The sequence below is a fragment of the Pezoporus wallicus genome, unplaced genomic scaffold, assembly GCF_028554395.1.
Source record: "Pezoporus wallicus isolate ANWC-B61680 ecotype Strahan unplaced genomic scaffold, APGP_CSIRO_Pwel_v1 contig_8591, whole genome shotgun sequence".
In the NCBI taxonomy this organism is placed as follows: domain Eukaryota; kingdom Metazoa; phylum Chordata; class Aves; order Psittaciformes; family Psittacidae; genus Pezoporus; species Pezoporus wallicus.
The window spans coordinates 45,714-66,341 of record NW_026636146.1 but is presented as its reverse complement, the minus strand read 5'-3'; the positions used below and the strand labels follow the sequence as shown (position 1 = coordinate 66,341).

Sequence of the window (20,628 nt, the reverse complement as noted above, 5' to 3'; positions counted from 1 at the left end):
ATGGGGGGGACCTGGACGTGCAGGGGAGCCCTGGACGTGCTGGGGAGCCCCAGGGAGGGCTCCGGGCCCCTGGACGTGGCGCCGCTGCCCTGCCCGGTCCGGGTCCCGCCGTCGGGCGCTCGCCGGTGGCGGGGCCGGTCGCGGGGCGGTGCGAGCGCCCTGCCCTGCCCCGCGGTGTCGGTTTGCAGCCGGGCTCCTCCTCCCCCCGCCGCCCCGCGCATTCCCGACCCTCCCGGGCGGCGGCGGCGGCGGCGGCGGCGGGGCCCGGCGGGGCCGGAGCGGGGCGGCGGGGCCGGACCCCCACCATGCCGCAGCTGGAGCCCGCGGCCGGGGACGACCTGGGGGCCCCCGACGAGCTCATCGCCTTCCAGGACGAGGGCGAGGAGCAGGACAAGGGCGCGGGGCGCGGCTCGGCCCACGGGGACCTGGACGAGCTCAAGTCCTCCCTGGTCAGCGAGACCGAGAACCGCGGCGCCGGCTCCGGCTCCGGCTCCGGCTCCGACCCCGAGGTGAGGCCGGGGGGCGGCGGGGGCCGCGGCGGGCGGCGGGACCCGCTCCCGGCCGCGCTCACCGCGCTCTCCCCGCAGGCGGAGCGGCCCCCGCAGCCCCGGGAAAGTTTCCAGAAGCCGCGGGACTATTTGGCAGAAGGTACCGGCTCCCCCCGGCCCGATCCCCCCCCGGCCCCGGTCCCGGTCCCGGCCCCCGCCGCATCCCCCCGGGACCATCCGACACTTCGCAACTTCTTTGTTTCCGCCCCCGGCTGCGGGCGGGACCCCCGGGACCCCCCCCGTGTCCAACCAACCCCTTCCCGGTGCCCGTCCAGCCCCCCCGGGTCATCCCCCCTCTGTCCAACCCCCCCCGTTCCCCCCCCCCCGCTGTGTCGGGGCCCCCCTCCACCGGAGGAACCGGTCCCGGCGGCCCCCCCGCAGCGATCGCGGCCCCCAGGGCCCTACTCCCCCCCCCCCTCCCCCCGTTAACCGGCCCCCGATCGCTTCCCACGGATGGATCCGTGTCCACCCCCACCGCGGAGCCGTCCCCCAGGACCCCCCGTGCAGCCGAGGACCCCCTCGGGGGGGGGGCGATCGGTCCAGGACACCTCGCCCCTCGCCGCCAGCCCGGTGCCCCCCACCTCCACAGATGGGGCCCCCCCTTAAGGGAACTGCGCCCCTCCCCCCACTGCGGCCCCCCCCCCCCCCCCCCCCCCGAAGAACCAAGGACCCCCCTGAGGGACCTGGGTGCCCCCCCCCTCCGCCCCGAGAGGACCACCTCGAGGGACTTGAGCATCCCCAGAGGGACCTACCTGGGACCCCCAAGTGGGACCCCCCTTCGAGAAGAACCAAGTGACCCCCCCCAGGGGACTTCAGCACTCCCGAAGGGACCTTCACCTAACCCCCCCATGCTCCCATCTTTCCCCCCACCATGGGAGCACCCCCATCCCCCGTGTGTGTCCCCCGATTCCACCCCCTCTTGACACCCCCCCCCCTTCCTTCTCTCCCCAGTGGTCAGACGCCAGCAAGATGGGGGGTTTTTTAAGGGCCCCCCCTACCCCGGCTACCCCTTCCTGATGCTCCCCGAGCTGGGCAGCCCCTACCTCGCTAACGGAGCCCTGTCCCCCGGTGGCGCCCGCACCGTAAGTGTCCCCCCGGCCCCCCCCCCAAGACCCTTTCTGGGATGCTCAAACCCCACTTCCCTGCAGGGAAGCAACCGCCTGATGCTGGCAACCCCCGAGGGGTCCATTCCCCTTACATTGAGCTGGTTTGCCCCCTCGCGGGTATAGGGACCCCCCGGGGGTGTCGGTGAGTCTGGGGGGGGGTCCTCGCCCTGAAACCTGACCCTGAGCTGCGCCTCTTTTCTCATTGAAAACCTACTTGTTGGAGCTCTCAATGGGCTGATGTTGGAGCTCTCAATGGGCTGACATTGTCTGGCCCTTAGGAAAGTGATTAAGCAAATGGAGTGAGGATTTGGGGAGGGGAAAAAGGGGGGGGGTACAAAGGAGAACGGGATTGACCTCCCCCCACACCTCAGCATCACCCCTCTGCACCCAGAGCATCCCAAACTCCAGCCTGGGCCATGGCCATGAGCCTCACTGAGAAACTCGAAGTGAATTCAGAGCTCCAAAGTGAATTTGGACACTGGGTTAAACCGGGTTTAGCCACAGGACCCCGTTCCCTGCCTCAGTTTCCCCATCCCGGGAAGGGATGTGCTATGGTACCCGTCAATCCCGGCTGCAGCATCGCAGTTTTCCAGGTGGATTTCTCCCTCGGTGGCACCGGAGAATTCAAAGCCCATCCTTTGCCCTGTTGGAAGCTGTGTTTCCATATGTAATATGGAAAGGAGGGCAAAAAACAGTGCAGTTAAAATGGCTTAAAAGCCTGGTTGGGGTCTGGCTTCCCAGTGGTGTCGTGTGGCGAGTTTTCTGTGTGTTTGGGGTTTCTTTGGGATTTATTGGAAGTAACTGGTTTGAATGATGAGGACAGGGGGTGTGTTAGAGAAATCTCCCGAGTTCGACTGCTGGCCGGGAGCGGGATAAAGGTTGCATCCCCAGTTTGTCACTTTTGGTCTGAATACGTTTTGGAGATGATGCGCAACTGGCCACGATCCCAAATACTGGCAAGGAAAACGGGATAATGAAAAGGGACTGGGATTCGTAGAACCTGGCCGCTAACGATGATTTAATGAATCCCAGAAAAGGAGATTAATTAAAAGGAGCTGGGAGAGGAGCTGCTGTTGCATCCCGGGTGTTGATGCTGAGCCTGTTGGGGGATGAGTGGGGATGGGAAAGCCCCGGATTGGGGCCGAATCCCACTGGGTCCTATGCAGAGCTGAGCCTGGGGCACTGACTGAGTGCAGAAGCATTGCAGTAGGGGCAAACTGGAGGGGGGGTTTGGGGGTGCACGTTGCGTCTCATTGCAACCAGGAGGTGTCTGGAAAGGGAAATGTGCTGCGCCGTATCCCGTTTCATGGAATACACACACACACACACACACACCCCCCCCCCCCCCCCCCGAGCTCTGCACCACTCGGCAAACCCCATCCTCTGGATCCTGGGATGCCAACTACGGGGGAGCCTCGGCTGGGACATCATCCTCGATCCTGCATCCTGGAGCCAATGGGGCGCAGCATCCCGAGCCCATTCCGCATCCAGGCACCACCCACCCTCATCCCGGGAAGCTTCGAGGCAAGACCGGACACGTGCGGCACAGGGTGGCGGGAGCAGCCCCGGGAGCTTTTTGTTTTCCCGTTTCCTTCTTTTTCCCCCCTGCAGCCGTTGGAGGAAATGAGCTGATCCACGGGATCCGGCCATCCTGGTGGCCACGGCATCCCTGGGGGGGCTGCGGCTTGAACCGCACTGCTCCGAGTGAGGAAAGGGAAGATTTTGGAGGGGAAAATCCCCAAATCCCAAGAATCTCTGTGCCAGGGGATGCTGGGACAGCCACGGCAGCAGCTAAACCACTGGATGAGCTTTTTGGGATGAACAAGCAGGCAAGCGGCTGCTTCTGCATCTCTCGTGCTCCCAAATACCTGGAAACCTGGAAAATGAGTTTGGGATGTGGAAACGCGATGCCTAAACAAGGAGCAGCGCCTCCATCCCTGTGCAAAGCTGCTGGGCACTGAAGCCACGGGACGCTCCAGCTCTTTGGGTTAATCCGCTCCAATATCACCGGTGTTGGTTCCATTCAGGACACTGGAATTTGGGATTCCTCATTCCCTGGCATCGCTGTTCTGGAATATTTTGAGGCCTCTCCAAGGTGGGGTTGGAATTCGGCAGGATCTAATGCTGGCATTGCCATTCAGAGCAGCATTTTAGCCTGGTTTTCCCTATGGGTGCACCAGGAATCAGGATTTGAGGACTCCTGAGGCTGAGTTTGGCTCCCTGGGATCATCACCCCTCAATTCCCCAAAATAGGAAGCTACCCAAGGCCGGATGGGAAGGAAAAGCTCTGGGCACCATGAGTGGAATGGATGCAAACCCCTGTTGCCGCCGCACTGGATCCATCCCATCAGGATCATTTGGAGCTGGTGCCTTTTATCCCAACCCTGGAACAAGCGGGATCCATAGTGGGGCAAAATCAGACTGGGATGTCCTCCTCCAGGTTGGGAAAGGGATGGAACCGGACACTCAGCATCCCCAAACCAGGCACAGCACCACCAGGGAGGAGAAGCCGGGACCATGCATTGGTATTGACCAACCTCACGTGGGGTTGTCGTGGTTCCGTCCCAAAACAAGGAGTTTAATCCCAGGAATTCCAGTCTGGAGGCAAGGATTTCGATGCAGCCCAGGCACCCAACCAGCTCCCTGTGCCGAAGTCATCCGTGCTCTGGTGTCATTAATGCATCGCTGGGTTGTGGCCCTCAAGTAAATGAGGGAGAAAAGCATCACTTGGGCTCCTTTCGGCTTTGTTCCTGCCATTCCCGAGCCCAGCTCCCGATCCCGGCGCGGGACAGAGGCAGATCTGTCTGCAAAGGAAAATCCATCCTGGCCCTGCGCGGCTGCCAAGGAAAATGATTCAAATTCCGAGTTTTTTGGCAAGAAAAGGGCTTGTTCCCAAAGCCGGGCGGGTGCTGCCGGAGGCTCCGCCAGAGCGGGAAGGGCTTTGGCTCGTGCTCCGGCGGGATGTGGGATGGAGGTGTTGGGATGCAGGGGGCTCAGCATCCATCGCCGGTTGGGCTCCGGGCACTTCCTTGGTATTCACTGGTTTCTTTGGGATTCCCCCCCCCCTCCCAGTTTCTGTCCCCACCTGGGAAACAGGAAGGAAAACCAAAGGATTTTTCCCACTTTTTGGCTTCTTTTGCTCAGCAGCCGTGCCCATCGCGTGCCTCCCTGCAGCAACCCCAGCCTGTGCCTCAGTTTCCCCTGTTGAGCCTCTGCACACAATGGCCCCTTTGTGTCTCTTCCTTAATTATGCCATTCGGCTAATTACCCTGAGGTCTGCTTGGAGGGGCTAAATGAGACCTACAGGAGGTTTCCACTAACCCCCCCCCCCAGCTTCTCCCTCCTCCCTCCCTTTTCCAACACGATTCCCAAATGAAAGCAATGAAGTAAGTGCTCCGGGCGACTCTCATCAGACCTGGTTTTGTTAAGGGGACTTAACACGCATTCATCATCCCGCTGCTATTCCCAGCAGCTGCTTTGCATTAGTTTTCCTTCCTTGAAGTCGCTGGCGGGAGCGGGAGGGAAAAGAGGAACCCGGAGCAAAGCGCCTGGCGCATCCCGGCCGGAGGAAGAGGAGGGATAAGGGCAGAGGAAGGCTGTGATTGCGCCGTCTCTCCAGGCTTGGGTCGAGGGTTGAGGGGGCAATGGGATGGGATGGGGAAGGTACCAGGGAGGAGGATGAGGAAGGAGTGATGGTGATGATGGTGATGGTGATGGTGATGCACGATTCCACGTCTTCTTTATGGGGTTAGTTTTTGGCAGCTCTGGCACCCTGTGCATTGCTCCCTGAGCCCTGGGAATCGCTCCTTGAGCCCTGGGAATCGATCCCTGAGCCCTGAGAATCACTCCCTGAGCCCTGCAGATCAGTCCCTGAGCCATGGGGATTGATCCCTGAGCCATGGGGATTGATCCCTGAGCCCTGGGATTGATCCATGAGTCCCGGGAATCGCTCCCTGAGCCCTGGGATTGATCCACGAGCCCTGGGAATCGATCCCTGAGCCCTGGGAATCAGTTCCTGAGCCCTGGGGATCAGTTCCTGAGCCCTGGGAATCGATCCCTGAGCCCTGGGGATGGCTTCCTGAGCCCTGGGGTCAGTCCCTGGGGCCTGGGAATTGATTCCTGTGCCCTGGGGAGCCCCCCACAAAGCATGGCAGAGGGCAGGGGAGGCTGGCAGGCCATGCCGCCGGGTGAGCTGCTGTCCCGTGGGTGCTGCCTGTTGTGTTAAAGGACCCCCAGGTGTCCCATGCTGCCCTGGTGCTCCCCCAAGCCTGGGTGCAGCATCACCCGTCAGGATGCAGAGATGCAGCCACCAAAATAAGGAGCTCCGTGTCCATTGGGAGCAGCAGGACCCTCCTCACCCGCAGTCCCACGCCAGGGTGGCTTCCAGGGACGTCTCCCGTCGTTCCAACACCCTGGATGGACTCTTAAGCGTTTTACACACGCAGAAACCCATTCAAACCTCTTCCCGGGGTGCACATCGCGTGTCACATCCCCCAGGTCCAAGGATGCTCGGGGCAGGGGGGGGGCTTGGAGCCGGTGGGATTTTTCCTGCCGGGGTGGGATGAGCCCTTTGCACCCGCTGGGATCCCCCCGGCGCGGATGCAGCCGCTGGGGGATGAATGGAGCCATTCAGCGTGATGGACGGGAGCTGAAAGCTGCATACAAAAGCCTGGGGGCAGCAGGGAAAACTTGTTGCCGGCAGGTTTGGGGCTCAGGGAGGGAATTGCAGTCGGTTGGATCGTGGTGAGTCCAATCCCAGCTTGTTCCATGGCTCCTGCGAGCGGCAGGGATGCTCCGGGCATCCCTGCATGGAGGATGCTCCTACCCATGGGCAGTGGATGCTTGGAGCATCCCTGTTTTGGGATGAAGCTGGCTCTTGGTATTGCTTGTGAGCCTTATCCTACTTCCTTCCATCCCTTCCATCCTGCCTTTTCCTTTGTGGAGCCGTAGCTGGGTCCAGGATGCTCCCTGGCATTCCCGGTGTGGTAACAGAGGGGCTGTACCTTGAGCTAAGGTCGGCTTTAAGCACTGCCTCTCCGAGCTCGTCCCAAATGGGGATGTTGTGGGGCTCATTTCCCAGCTTCCAGCCCCTTTTCCTGGTTTCCCATCCCAGTGCTGTTGGCATTTCCCACCTGGTGCCACTGGCTGAGGGGGTTGGGAAGCATCACGGGACCGGTCAAGCATCCTTTAGTGGGGAGTCCCAAGCACCCAGCACCTGTTCCTACCCCAAACCCATGTCCCCAAAGCCATTGACTTGGTTTGTGTCACTCTGGGAATGCTGGGAATGGACACCAGGAGCCGTGGGGACAACCTGGGCCGCAGCATTGCGCCCCTTCGTAGCCCTTTAAAACCCCAGTGGGAAAAGGAAGAATCCCATCAGGAATTCTTGGGGTTCTCCTGGGCAGGATGCAGGGGTGCAGGACACCCCCCGAAAGGGCTCATTCCAGCTGGAAACTGGCAACATCTGGAGGAGATTTGGCTGGGAAGCGGCTGGGAGTGGGAGGAGGGGTGAGGATTTATGGCTTGTTTCTGGGGCTGTAAATCCCAGCTGTAATTGGGATTTCTCCCTCCCTAATTATCCGCAGGGAAGCAGAATGCGGCGGCTCTGTGCGGGGATGCGGGATGGGCGAGGGGCTGGGAGGGATGCTCCTTGGTTTTCCCTGCTTTTCCTTGCCATGAAGGTGGTTGATCCGAGCTCGGAGGGAGGGCGAGGGACCGGGTTCCCTCATCCCATTCCTGCCCCGGGGTGGAATCCCGGTGGCGAGCGAGCGTGCGGCCGCCCTCCTCCGAGTGGGATTCGCTTCCCATGGCCCATGGTGGCCTTTGAGAAGGAGCTTTTGCCCTGCCCCCCTTTTTGCCCCATTCCACCCCCTTTTCCCCCTCTTTTTCCCCTTCTCACTCCTTTCCCTCTCCCCCCCTTTCCATCACCTTTCCCCCTCCCTGCTCCCTCTTTTCCTCCTCCTCTCCTCTTCCTTTCCTCTTCTTTCCTTCTCTCCCCCCACTCCCTCCCCTTTCCCTTCTCTTTCCCCCTTCTTTCCTCCCTTTTTCCTGCTTCCCCCCTTTCCCCTCTCTTTCCCCCTCTTTGTCCCCTCTTTTTGCCCCCCCTTCCTTCCCCTTTCCCCACCTTTTCTCCTCCCCTTTTTCCCCGTTTCCCCTTCTTATTCTTCCCTTTTTCCCCTTTCTTCCCCCCTTTTCCCTCCCCTTCCTCCTCTTTTCCTTCCCCCCCTCCCTTTTTTCCCCTCCTCTCTTTCCCCCTTTTCAGGGCTCAGCCACCCCCCCCTCCCTCCTCCCCTGCAGCCTCAGGACCTCCTGCCGGGGCAGATTTGGGCCTTTGCCAGCCTTTGGCTCCCAGGCGGAATTTTGTGGGATCAGACGATGCCTCGAGCCAAGAAAACCCTTTTCCCTCAGAACTCCCATTTTTCTCTGACCCCCTGAGCTGCCGGGAGCCAAATCTGCCTGGTTTTATCCCAAACAAGCCAAAGATGCTGCTTCTTGGGATGCTGTGGAGCATCCAATACCCAGACAAAGGGTTCTGGGGGCTCCATCAAGCATCCCAGAAAACAGGCCATTCCCACCTCCCCCGCAGGGTTTTGGGATGGATTTTGGGGGGGAAAAGGGCTGGATTGGAGGCGGGAGGGGGAAGGGCAAGCGGATGGTTATCCCACAGCTGTGTAAACAGGCCGGGGGGGATCAGCCGGGCCATGGTCCGGCTTTGCCAAACCCCGGGCATTAGGGCTGGAAAAGGGCATGGTGTTTGGGATGGGTCCCTGTCCGCACCGCCTGCCCCAGGCTGCTCTCAGGGATGGAGGTGATGAGGGAGGGATGGATGGATGGATATTGGGAATGTTCTGGTAGGATGCTTCCCTGGATGCTTTCTGGGTCTTTGGGGATGGGATGAAGTTGCTGGGTGCCGGCATCATTTGGGTCTTCTCTGCTGGGATGGAGCAGCATAGGCAGAGGGAGACGCTGGTGCGGAGGCTTTCATCCAGGAAAAAGGGGTTTCCCTGGAAAAGCGGCAGCTCAGGTTCTAAATGAACCTTTTCTATCCCAAAAGGAGAGGCTGGTGGAGAAGAGGCTGCCATGACCTTATGCCATCCCGTGGGGATGCACAATGCTGGGATGTTCAACACTGGGATGTGCAGTGTTGGGATGTGCAATGCTGGGATGTTCAACATCAGGATGTGCAGTGTTGGGATGTTCAACACTGAGATGTTCAACATTGGGATGTGCAGTGTTGGGATGTTCAACACTGAGATGTTCAACATTGGGATGTGCAGTGTTGGGATGCACAATGCTGGGATGTTCAACGTTGGGATGTGCAATGCTGGGATATTCAACATTGGGATGTGCAGTGTTGGGATGTGCAATGCTGGGATTTTCAACACTGGGATGTGCAGTGTTGGGATGTGCAATGCTGGGATATTCAACATTGGGATGTGCAGTGTTGGGATGTGCAATGCTGGGATATTCAACATTGGGATGTGCAGTGTTGGGATGTTCAACATCGGGATGTGCAGTGTTGGGATGTGCAATGCTGGGATGTTCAACATCGGGATGCACAATGCTGGGATGTTCAACATTGGGATGTGCAGTGTTGGGATGTGCAATGCTGGGATATTCAACATTGGGATGTGCAGTGTTGGGATGTTCAACATCGGGATGTGCAGTGTTGGGATGCACAATGCTGGGATGTTCAACATTGGGATGTGCAGTGTTGGGATGCACCATGCTGGGATGTTCAACATTGGGTTGTGCAGTGTTGGGATGCGCAATGCTGGGATGTTCAACACTGGGATGTGCAGTGCTGGGATGTTCAACATCGGGATGTGCAGTGTTGGGATGCACAATGCTGGGATGTTCAACATCGGGATGTGCAGTGTTGGGATGCGCAATGCTGGGATGTTCAACATTGGGATGTGCAGTGTTGGGATGCACCATGCTGGGATGTTCAACATTGGGATGTGCAGTGTTGGGATGCACCATGCTGGGATGTTCAACATTGGGTTGTGCAGTGTTGGGATGCGCAATGCTGGGATGTTCAACACTGGGATGTGCAATGCTGGGATGTTCAACATCGGGATGTGCAGTGTTGGGATGCCCAATGCTGGGATGTTCAACATCGGGATGTGCAGTGTTGGGATGCACAATGCCAGGAGGATGGGCAGAGCCTCGAGGTGTAACACCAGGACCAGCACCACCAGGATACACAATCCTGGGCTGTGAGCTGCTGGGACATGCAATGCTGGGATATGCGATCCTGGGACATGGAACACCGTGACATGCAATGCTGGGATATGTGATCCTGGGACATGGAGCACCGTGACATGCAGTGCTGGGATATGTGATCCTGGGACATGGAACACCGTGACATGCAATGCTGGGATATGCGATCCTGGGACATGGAACACCGTGACATGCAGTGCTGGGATATGCGATCCTGGGACATGGAGCACCGTGACATGCAGTGCTGGGATATGATACTGGGACATGGAGCACCGTGACATGCAGTGTTGGGATATGCGATCCTGGGACATGGAGCACCGTGACATGCAGTGCTGGGATATGATACTGGGACATGGAGCACCGTGACATGCAGTGTTGGGATATGCGATCCTGGGACATGGAGCACCGTGACATGCAGTGCTGGGATATGATACTGGGACATGGAGCACCGTGACATGCAGTGCTGGGATATGTGATCCTGGGACATGGAACACCGTGACATGCAGTGCTGGGATATGATACTGGGACATGGAGCACCGTGACATGCAGTGCTGGGATATGATCCTGGGACATGGAACACCGTGACATGCAGTGCTGGGATATGATACTGGGACATGTGTTGTTGGGACATGCAACACCAAGACACACAATGGAGGGACACGCAGCACCAGGACAAACAGCACCAGGACATACAGCATGGAATGGCAGCCATGGGATGCTGGGACACACAGCACCAATCCTGCCACCAGCCAGGACCTTTTCCTGCCTTCCCAGGATGAACATCTGAGCCGGGATTGAGCCCCGCGCATGGAAGAGGAGAGGAAATCCGCTCATTCCAGCCCCTAATTGGGCACTGGGGATCCCATGGAGCTGCTGCCTCCTCCCTGAGCATGGAGGTCAGAAGCCACCAGCACCACCACCAGCACCACCCCTTCCTCTGTGCTGGGGCCGTGGTTTGGGGTCATCCCACCCGGGGAGGGGATGGATGGATGGATGGATGGATGGATGGATGGATGGATGGATGGATGGATGATGGATGGATGGATGGATGATGGATGGACGGACAGACAGGAGCCTTCATTGTGGTCCTAGTGCCGGCTGGCAGGGAAGGGGTTAACTCCCTGCTTTTAATTGGGGGGTGGCTGGTAACGAGGACCCAGAACTTGCTCTAATCTCTCTGGAATGTGACCGATTTTCAGCTATTTTCTCCCTTCTGTTTTTGTTCCCCCCTAATAGCTCCAATGTGCCGCTCGCGCCGGCCCCGCACGTGCAGGGACAGTGGGAGCTGTGTCCGCGCTTCCCGAGGGGAAGGGGCTTCAGTTTTCCACATTAGCACTGAACCGTTCGCCAGCTCCCCCCCCCCCCTTTGTATATTTTGAAAGGGTCCCCCCCTTCCTCTCCCCTCCCCGGCCTCCTGAAACGGCCTCACCATGAGAAGAAGCCTTTTATACCCCCGGCTTCCCCCCCGCCGCCGTCCCCCAGCGGCTTCTCCGCTTACAGAATAGACGAGAAAGCCCCTTTGTGAGGGGGGCAGCGGGCAGGGGATGGCGAGGAGGAGCCACGGGCGCCCGCTGGGGACACGGGGGGCATCTCCTGCCTTGCCCTGGCCCCACGGGGTGGTGACACCTTAAAGCTCCTCCAGCCCCTGCCACGGGCAGGGACCCCTTCCACTGGAGCAGCTTGCTCCAAGCCCCCGTGTCCAACCTGGCCTTGAGCACTGCCAGGGATGGGGAAGTGTTCTCGTGTGTCACCAGCCGTGGGGATGCCCATCTTGTGCGTTGCCCTTTGGACCGTTATGGAGGTGTTGGGATATCTTGTGTGTGACCCCAGTGCAGCCGTGGGGACATTGGGGCATCTCTTGCATCGCCCTGGCGTGGGCACAGGGATGTTGGAGTGAGTGCAGAGGAGGCCATGGAGCTGCTGCGAGGGCTGGAGCAGCTCTGCTCTGGAGGCAGGCTGAGAGAGCTGGGCTGGGGCAGCCTGGAGAAGAGAAGGCTCCTGAAGGGGAGACCTGAGAGCAGCTCCAGTGCCTGAAGGGGCTGCAGGAAACCTGGAGAGGGGCTTGGGACAAGGCCAAGGGGAATGGCTTTAACCTGCCCGAGGGGAAACTGAGATGAGCTCTTAGGGAGACCCAAACCAATGTGATTCTTTGTTGGGCCACCTCTGGCACGGCCTCAGGGATGCTCATGGCACTGCCTCAGCCACGCTCCCACTGGGAGCATCTCCAGGAGCATCTCAATGCTAAACCCTCTCCGCATCCACACGCCGCAGCAGCTCCAGTGGTTCTTGGCTCTGCAGAGCCAGCCTGGTGGTGCTGAGCTGTTGTTGGCAGTCAGACCCAGGGGCTGCCCCGGTGCAGGCTGCAGCCCGGGGCCGGCACCGCTCACGTACCAGGCGTGCTCCGGCGAGCCCTGGCTCCCTGCCTCCTCCTCCACAACTGGCCCTGGGAGCAGCGGCCAAGGGCCGGGTCTGGTTGCGGCTCCCTGGCTCTGAGGGGTCCTTCCTGTCACCGTTATCCCGGCAGTGCCAAGGATCAACCTGGGCAGAGCGCGTGGAGCATCGGGCCCGGGGTGCTGGAGCATCCCTGTGCGCGCGATGGGCACGGGTGAGCGGTTTGATGGCGTTGCAGTAGGTTTTGGGGGGGGTTCCCTGTGCCTGCACTTGGGTTCACAGGGAATGCTCATCCCGGGCTCGTTGGGATCGTGCTGTATCCAGTGGGGCTTCCAGCAGGATCATCCCAGCGGCTGCTGGACTCCTGGCCTGCTCTGGATGGGCTTCACTTGGGTTTTGAGGCTGCCGGGACTTGCCGGTGGGGTTGTGGCTTACCCCCGGTTGTGGGGCTGTTGGTGGAGTGGGACCGAGTGCCGACGGACAGGGGGTGCTGGAAGAAGGGCTGGAGATGGAATACTGGGAATGGAGAGGGGCGATACTGGTGACGTAGGAAGGATGCTGGAGACAGAGCTGGGGTGCACTGGAGGTGCAGGAGAAGATGCAGAATGGATGTCAGGGGGGTACTGGAGATGCAGGAGGGGATGAGGGGTGCAGGAGGGGATGCAGGAGAGGATAGGGGGAAGCATGGGGGGATGCAGTAGGTGTGGCCAGCTGGATGCAGGAAGGAATGGGGATGCAGGAGGGGATAGGGAGAAGCAAGAGGGGATAGGTGAATGCAGGAAAGGACGGGGAATGCAGGAGGGGATGGGGATGCAGGAAAGGATGGGGAGTGTAGGACGGATGCTGGAGGCAATGGGGAGACGTTGGAGACTGTGGGGAAGCGGGAGGCGATGCAGGGGGGGACACAGGACACTTTGGGGTCTCTGCAGGAGGCAGCGCTGGCAGGGAAGCCTCCGGCCAGGCACGGAGGGGTTAACGCTCCCGCAGCTCCTCGCTGGGTTTTCCTTCCAGCTGCTGCGGATCACGAAGGTTTGTACGTGGGGAAATTCCTGCGCGCAGCTGCGGCCCGTCCGGGCCACATTCCCCAGCTCCGGCATCCCGAGGGACGCCGGGATCTGCCGGGAACCGCCCCCGGCCCCTCGGCACAAAGCACCTTTCTTTGGGGTGTCCAGGGCCGAGCTGAGCCCAGCGAGCAGGAACCCCCCCACAGTAGCCCCAGCTTTGCCTTTCCCCCCCCCCGCAGCCCTCGCTGCAGCATGGGGCTGGGTTTGTGCCCTGTGGCAATGGGAGGTTGGTGCCGGAGCCCCACTTAGCTGATTTGGGGGAGGGTAAAGGGTGCCATCAGTGTGGGCAGGGAGGGGTGTGGGGCTCGTGGCTCCCCAGTGAGAGAGCAGGGATTTGGGGCTGGGGTTTGGCACCAGTCATGGGGTCCATAGGGGTGCAATAGGGCTGAAAACAGCCCCGTGTGCCCCCAAAACCCCTTTGCCACCAGCCCACGGTCACGTCCATGGGTCAGGGTGCCCCAGCCGAGCGTGCAGGCGGAGCTGGGGGTATTTGGGGTCTGGTGGAGGGCATGACCCCCGCTGTCCCGCAGTACCTGCAGATGAAGTGGCCGCTGCTGGACGTGCCCGCTGGTGCCACGCTGAAGGAGAGCCGCTCGCCCTCGCCCGCACACTTGGTAAGAGCCGCTGCATCCCACCGGGATGAGGGGTTCCCAGCCCCCCGTGATGCTGACGTGAGGTCGCTTTCTCCCTCCCGTGTGCTCTGCCCGCAGTCGAACAAGGTGCCGGTGGTGCAGCACGCCCATCACATGCACCCGCTGACGCCGCTCATCACCTACAGCAACGACCACTTCTCACCGGGGTCACCTCCCGGGCACCTCTCACCCGAGATCGACCCCAAGACGGGTGAGCAAAGGGACCGGAGCCGTGCTGGGAACGGGGGGCTCTCTGCTGGATGGTCCCACTGCTTCCCCGTGGCTTCCGCAGCTGGGCCCTGGGTGGTGGGAAGGGGATGCAGGCGGTGGATGGGGACGGGTCCTCGCCTGGCTCAGGTTTGGTTGGGGTGAGTGGGGATCCTTCCAGGTCTCAGCATCCCCTCCTCATGCTGCTGATGAGCAGCAGGGTGCTGGGACAGAGGTGGGATGCTTGGAAGAAGGTGGGGTGCTTGGAAGGAGATGAGGTGCTTGGAGGGAGGTGGGGTGCTTGGAAGGGTATGGGGTGCTTGGAGGAGGACAGGATGCTTGAAAGGAGATGGGATGCTTGGAAGGAGATGGGGTGCTTGGAGGGAGATAAGAGGCTTGGAAGGGTATGGGATGCTTGGAGGAGGACAGGATGCTTGAAAGGAGATGGGGTGCTTGGAAGGAGATGGGATGCTTGGAAGGAGATGGGGTGCTTGGAGGGAGATGGGAGGCTTGGAGGGAGATAGGCTTGGAAGGGTATGAGATGCTTGGAGGAGGACAGGATGCTTGGAAGGAGATGGGGTGCTTGGAGGGAGATGGGATGCTTGGAAGGAGATGGGATGCTTGGAAGGAGATGGGATGCTTGGAAGGAGATAGGATGCTTGGAGGGAGACGGGATGCTTGGAGGGAGATGGGGTGCTTGGAAGAGTATGGGATGCTTGGAAGGAGATGAGATGCTTGGAGGAGGATGGGATGCTTGGAGGAGGACAGGATGCTTGGAAGGAGATGGGAAGCTTGGAGGAGGATCGGATGCTTGGAGGAGGATGGGATGCTTGGAGGAGGACAGGATGCTTGGAAGGAGATGGGATGCTTGGAAGGAGATGGGATGCTTGGTGGGAGCTGGAGTGCTCAGAGGAAGGGTGCATGGGGGCAGACGAGTTGCTGGGATCCCAAGCGTGTGCTCAGGGCCCGTGTCCATGTTCTAACACCTTCCCCTTTGTCTCCCTCCCTCTTCGGCAGGAATCCCACGGCCGCAGCACCCCTCGGAGCTGCCCCCCTATTACCCGCTGTCACCGGGAGCCGTGGGCCAGATCCCGCACCCGCTGGGCTGGCTCGTGCCACAGTAAGGAAGGGCCGTGTCCCGTGAGCCCCTTCTCCTCTTCCCGCTTCATCCCATTATCCACGCAGTGGGATGCTGATGGGGCGGGTGGGAAGGGAGGAGATGGGGAGTTGGAGATGGGTCCAAGGGGCTGATTTCTCCACTGAAGCTGGTGTTTTTGCAGGCAAGGGCAGCCCGTGTACTCCATCCCTCCCGGCGGCTTCCGGCACCCCTACCCTGCCCTCGCCATGAACGCCTCCATGTCCAGGTTTGTCTCTGCAGGGATGAGGGACCCTCCTTGGGCATCCCAGAGCTGGCAGCGGGATTTTAGCTGCTTCCCTGAGGATGTGGGACTCATTCCACAGTGGGAGACCCTGCTCCGCACGGGCACAACCCAGTCCCAGGGGGTTGTGGTGGCCTCCTTGGCCAAAAATACCCCCAGAAGGCTGAGGATGATCCCCAGGGGTAGGGGGAAAGCGCCAGCCCATGGGCTCAGAGCATCACTTGGGTCCATGTTACACCGTGGAGCTGGTGGTCTCTTAACCGAGGAGGTTCTCAGGAGGGTTTGGGGTGGAACCGGGGCTGTTGGTGCCGGTGGGGAGCTGACGAGCCCTCTTCTCCTGCTCCCTCTGCTGCAGTTTGATGTCCAGCCGCTTCTCCCCACACATGGTCCCCCCCCCGACCCATGGGCTGCACCCCTCGGGCATCCCGCACCCCACCATCGTCTCGCCCATCGTGAAGCAGGAACCCACCCAGCCTAGCGTCAGCCCTGGAGGCAACACGTGAGTGTGGGGCAGAGCAGCCCCGGGGACAGGGGCTCGTCCCCTGCGTGGGGCAGAGGGGGTCCTGACCCCTCCTCGTTGCAGGAAATCCCCCGTGACTGTGAAGAAGGAGGAGGAGAAGAAGCCCCACATCAAGAAGCCACTGAATGCCTTCATGTTGTACATGAAGGAGATGAGGGCCAAGGTGGTGGCCGAGTGCACGCTGAAGGAGAGCGCTGCCATCAACCAGATCCTGGGCAGACGGGTACGGGCATTTCCCTTGGCATTGGTTTGGGTTGGAAGGGACCTTAAAGCTCCTCCAGCTCCAAGCCCTGCCACGGGCAGGGACCCCTTCCACTGGAGCAGCTTGCTCCAAGCCCCTGTGTCCAACCTGGCCTTGAGCACTGCCAGGGATGGGGCAGCCACAGCTTCTCTGGGCACCCTGTGCCAGCGCCTCAGCACCCTCACAGGGAAGAGCTTCTGCCTAAGAGCTCAGCTCAGTCTCCCCTCTATCTATTAAAGCCATTCCAAGGTGGCAATGGGATGGGAGCTCTGCAGCCGCAGGGCAGCGTGTCCCGGGGGCTGCAGCGTGGTCTCTTCTCCCCCTGCAGTGGCACTCGCTGTCGCGGGAGGAGCAGGCGAAGTACTACGAGCTGGCACGGAAAGAGCGGCAGCTCCACTCGCAGCTCTACCCGACGTGGTCAGCGCGGGACAACTACGTAAGGGATGGGGATGTGGGACCGGCGGGGATGGGGTCTCTGGGATGGGATGAGGTGTCCGTCTGGGATGGGGTGAGGTGTCCATCTGGAATGGGGTGTCCATCTGGGGTGAGGTGTCCGTCTGGGATGGGGTGAGGTGTCCATCTGGGATGAGGTGTCCATCTGGGATGAGGTGTCCATCTGGGATGGGGTGAGGTGTCCATCTGGGATGGGGTGAGGTGTCCATCTGGGATGAGGTGTCCATCTGGGATGAGGTGTCCATCTGGGATGAGGTGTCCGTCTGGGATGGGGTGAGGTGTCCATCTGGGATGAGGTGTCCATCTGGGATGAGGTGTCCATCTGGGATGGGGTGAGGTGTCCATCTGGGATGGGGTGAGGTGTCCATCTGGGATGGGATGTCCGTCTGGGATGAGGTGTACTGGGATGAGGTGTCCATCTGGGATGGGGTGAGGTGTCCATCTGGGATGAGGTGTCCATCTGGGATGAGGTGTCCGTCTGGGATGGGGTGAGGTGTCCATCTGGGATGGGGTGTCCATCTGGGATGGGGTGTCCATCTGGGATGGGATGAGGTGTCCATCTGGGATGGGGTGTCTGTCTGGGATGGGATGAGGTGTCCGTCTGGGATGGGTTCTCTCTCTGGGATGAGGTGTCCATCTGGGATGGGGTGTCCATCTGGGGTGAGGTGTCCATCTGGGATGAGGTGTCCGTCTGGGATGGGGTGAGGTGTCCATCTGGGATGGGATGAGGTGTCCATCTGGGATGGGGTGAGGTGTCCATCTGGGATGAGGTGTCCATCTGGGATGGGGTGTCCATCTGGGATGAGGTGTCCATCTGGGATGGGGTGTCCATCTGGGGTGAGGTGTCCATCTGGGATGAGGTGTCCGTCTGGGATGGGGTGAGGTGTCCATCTGGGATGGGATGAGGTGTCCATCTGGGATGGGGTGAGGTGTCTGTCTGGGATGAGGTGTCCGTCTGGGATGGGGTGAGGTGTCCATCTGGGATGGGGTGAGGTGTCTGTCTGGGATGAGGTGTCCGTCTGGGATAGGGTGAGGTGTCCATCTGGGATGGGGTCTCTGTCTGGGATGGGGTTTCTGTCTGGGATGGAGTCTCTGTCTGGGATGGGGTGAGGTGTCCATCTGGGATGAGGTGTCCATCTGGGATGAGGTGTCCGTCTGGGATGGGGTGAGGTGTCCATCTGGGATGAGGTGTCCATCTGGGATGAGGTGTCCATCTGGGATGGGGTGTCCATCTGTGATGGGGTCTCTGTCTGGGATGGGGTGTCCGTCTGGGATGGGGTGAGGTGTCCATCTGGGATGGGATGTCCATCTGGGATGGGGTGAGGTGTCCATCTGGGATGGGATGTCCGTCTGGGATGAGGTGTCCATCTGGGATGGGGTGAGGTGTCCATCTGGGATGGGGTGAGGTGTCCATCTGGGATGAGGTGTCCATCTGGGATGTGGTGTCCATCTGGGAAGGGGTGAGGGGTCCATCTGGGATGGGGTCTCTGTCTGGGATGGGTGTCCATCTGGGATGAGGTGTCCGTCTGGGATGGGGTGAGGTGTCCGTCTGGGATGAGGTGTCTGTCTGGGATGGGGTGTCCCCTCCTGTCCCCTCACTGGGTGTTTGTCTCGTTGCTCTGCTCATGGAGCAACCTGAGGCGCTGGTGCTGAATCCCTGCAGATAAATCCCTATCAGGGGCACCCCCAAGGCCTCTGCGGTGGCACAAACCACCTGAGGACTTTATAACCCTTCCCAGGGCAAGAAGAAGAAGAGGAAGCGGGAGAAGCTGGCGCAGCAGCAGCAGCAGCAGAGCCACGACACGGACAGTCAGTATCCCCCGTCCCGGTCCCTTTCCCCCTGCGGGGCTGCACCCGCTCACCCCATCCCGCCCCGTTCCAGGCTCCCTGGTGTCCAAGGGCAAGAAGCCGTGCGTGCAGTACCTGCCGGCCGAGAAGCCCTGCGCCAGCCCCGCCTCGTCGCACGGCAGCATGCTGGACTCGCCCGCCACGCCGTCGGCAGCGCTGGCGTCCCCGGCCGCGCCGGCAGCCACGCACTCGGAGCAGGCGCAGCCCCTGTCGCTCACCACCAAGCCGGAGGCCAGGCTCAGCGTGCATTCCGCCAGCTTCCTCTCGGGCAAAGCCGCCTCTTCCTCCTCCTCTTCCTCCTCCTCCTCCTCCTCCTCCTCGAGCCTCGGCAGCCCGCCCTCGCTCCTCTCCAGACCCATCCCCTTCACCTCGGTGCCCTCCGCGGCTCTCCTGTCCTCGCCTCCATCCTTCGCGGCCACCATCCCGTCCCCGCCGGCTGCTCTGGCCGTGCTGCAGACGCAGCCCCTCTCCCTGGTCACCAAACCTGCTGACTAAGGGAAAACCTTGTCCCCCTTCTCGGCCCCGGCCCGTCCGTCCCCTCCCTGCTGTACATTGCAGAAGCCACAATCAAGATTCAAACGCAGCCAAAACCATTATTGGTCAATATTTGACCCTCTCTGAACTCTTTTGTAAGCAGACTCTGGAGGAAGGGGCTTTCTGCTCACACGTAAAGACCGTTTTTATTAATAAAAAAAAGGAAAAAAAAGGCAAAAAAAAAAGAAGAAAATAGCCCCTCCGTAAGCTGCCGATGATGGAAACCTCCTGCGAGGCGCCTGCGGGCACGAAGCGAGTGCTCCCAATGCCATGGGCAGTCCAGCACGGAATGCAGCGGGCATTGCATCCATCCCGGAGGCAAGAGGAGAAACACCAGCGACAGACCCGCTGCCTCCTGGTGCTCCAAACCCCTCCTGTCCTGTGGCTCTGTTCCCGGCCACAGCGATGGCTTTGCTCCGTCCCAGCGAGGAGCTGGATCCTGCCCTGGGGATGCTCCGTGCTGCGGCCGTACCGGGGGGCAGGATCCGGGGCTGAGCCCTGGCTGGGGGCGTTTTCTCCCCATGAAACCCTGTTATTTTTCACTAAAGGAAATAAAACCTCAGCTGTAACTCGCTGCGTGAGCGTGGTCAGTGCAGGGAGCGCTCCCTGCCCATCACTGCCTCCACAGCGCTCCGGTGCCACCGCATCCTGGGAAGCATCAGGCTGGGGCTCTGGTCCAGCCCCAGGTGCCTCCCTCGATGGGCACAGGGTGCTTTAGGGGTGTCCATCGGGGAGACACGGGCAGCAGGATATGGGGTTTGGGTAAAGCAGGTGCTGGGGGGCCTGAGGAGCGGAGGATCGGGAGTTGTCTCAGCCAGGAGCTGCAGGGTGCCCTGTGCCTGCTGCTTCCAGCCCAGGGATGCCACATGAGGATGACAAAGGACCTGCACTGAAGCCAGCCAGGGGCACCCCGTGGATTTTCAACCAATCGGAAGTTCTTGGTCAGTTTAACACTTGAGCTCATGAAGACTCCTCCTGTGCTGTATTTTTTAACAGGAAAATCTCTGTTTCCAAGTGTCCCACTGAAAATCACAACCGTGTTTTCTGTCGCAGGTTTAACCCCGAGCTGCTCCTGGCCAGGGGTGGTTTGTGCTGTTTATAGTCCTGGTTCATTCCCTTTCCTGAGCCTCTTGGTTTCCACTGCCCAGGACCCAGCATGGCTCCTCTCCCCCTGGCCCAGTGCTGCATGGGGGGGACCAGGGTGTCCGAGCAGCACCCAGACCCTCCCTGGGTGATGGGCTGAGCCCTTCCCGCTCGGCTCTCAGTTTGGGGGGTGCTTTTGCTCATTAATGGCATATGTGACATTTTTCTTTCCCTTTCCAGTGCTGAGCTGCTCGAGGAGCCACCAGGGAAGTGCTTTTAGCGGCAGCAGATGTCCGTATGGAGGTAGAGGGGAAAAGGGACCATCTCGGTGTCTTGTCCTCGAGGAGGATGCTGTCCGCGTTACCAGATGTTGCGTGAGACGAGCGTGTGCCATGGGGT

General features: G+C 60.5%; 1 protein-coding gene across 3 annotated transcripts; it reads left to right on the top strand.

Moving 5' to 3' along the window:
* Positions 1–219: 219 nt before the first annotated feature.
* On the top strand, positions 220–19,936 carry TCF7L1 (transcription factor 7 like 1). Of its 3 annotated transcripts, none has more exons than XM_057399114.1 (12): positions 220–509; positions 588–648; positions 1,500–1,630; positions 13,863–13,946; positions 14,043–14,175; positions 15,189–15,291; positions 15,452–15,535; positions 15,906–16,049; positions 16,134–16,293; positions 16,640–16,747; positions 18,504–18,573; positions 18,647–19,936. In XM_057399114.1, the coding sequence occupies exons 1-12, from the start codon at positions 306–308 to the stop codon at positions 19,105–19,107; spliced, it is 1,743 nt and encodes a 580-aa protein (XP_057255097.1). In that variant the 5' UTR covers positions 220–305; the 3' UTR covers positions 19,108–19,936. The 3 variants fall into 3 exon arrangements, with proteins under 3 accessions (XP_057255097.1, XP_057255096.1, XP_057255095.1); XM_057399113.1 differs by having other exon boundaries at positions 238–509; positions 594–648; XM_057399112.1 differs by having other exon boundaries at positions 238–509; positions 13,863–14,175.
* Positions 19,937–20,628: the final 692 nt, after the last annotated feature.

Bases quoted from the DNA above. Each gene is read 5' to 3' on its own strand.
- TCF7L1 (XM_057399112.1), top strand. From the start codon at position 306: ATGCCGCAGCTGGAGCCCGCGGCCGGGGACGACCTGGGGGCCCCCGAC. The intron at 649-1,499 runs GTACCGGCTCCC...TTCTCTCCCCAG, and splicing joins GCGGGACTATTTGGCAGAAG to TGGTCAGACGCCAGCAAGAT. The intron at 16,050-16,133 runs GTGAGTGTGGGG...TCCTCGTTGCAG, and splicing joins GTCAGCCCTGGAGGCAACAC to GAAATCCCCCGTGACTGTGA.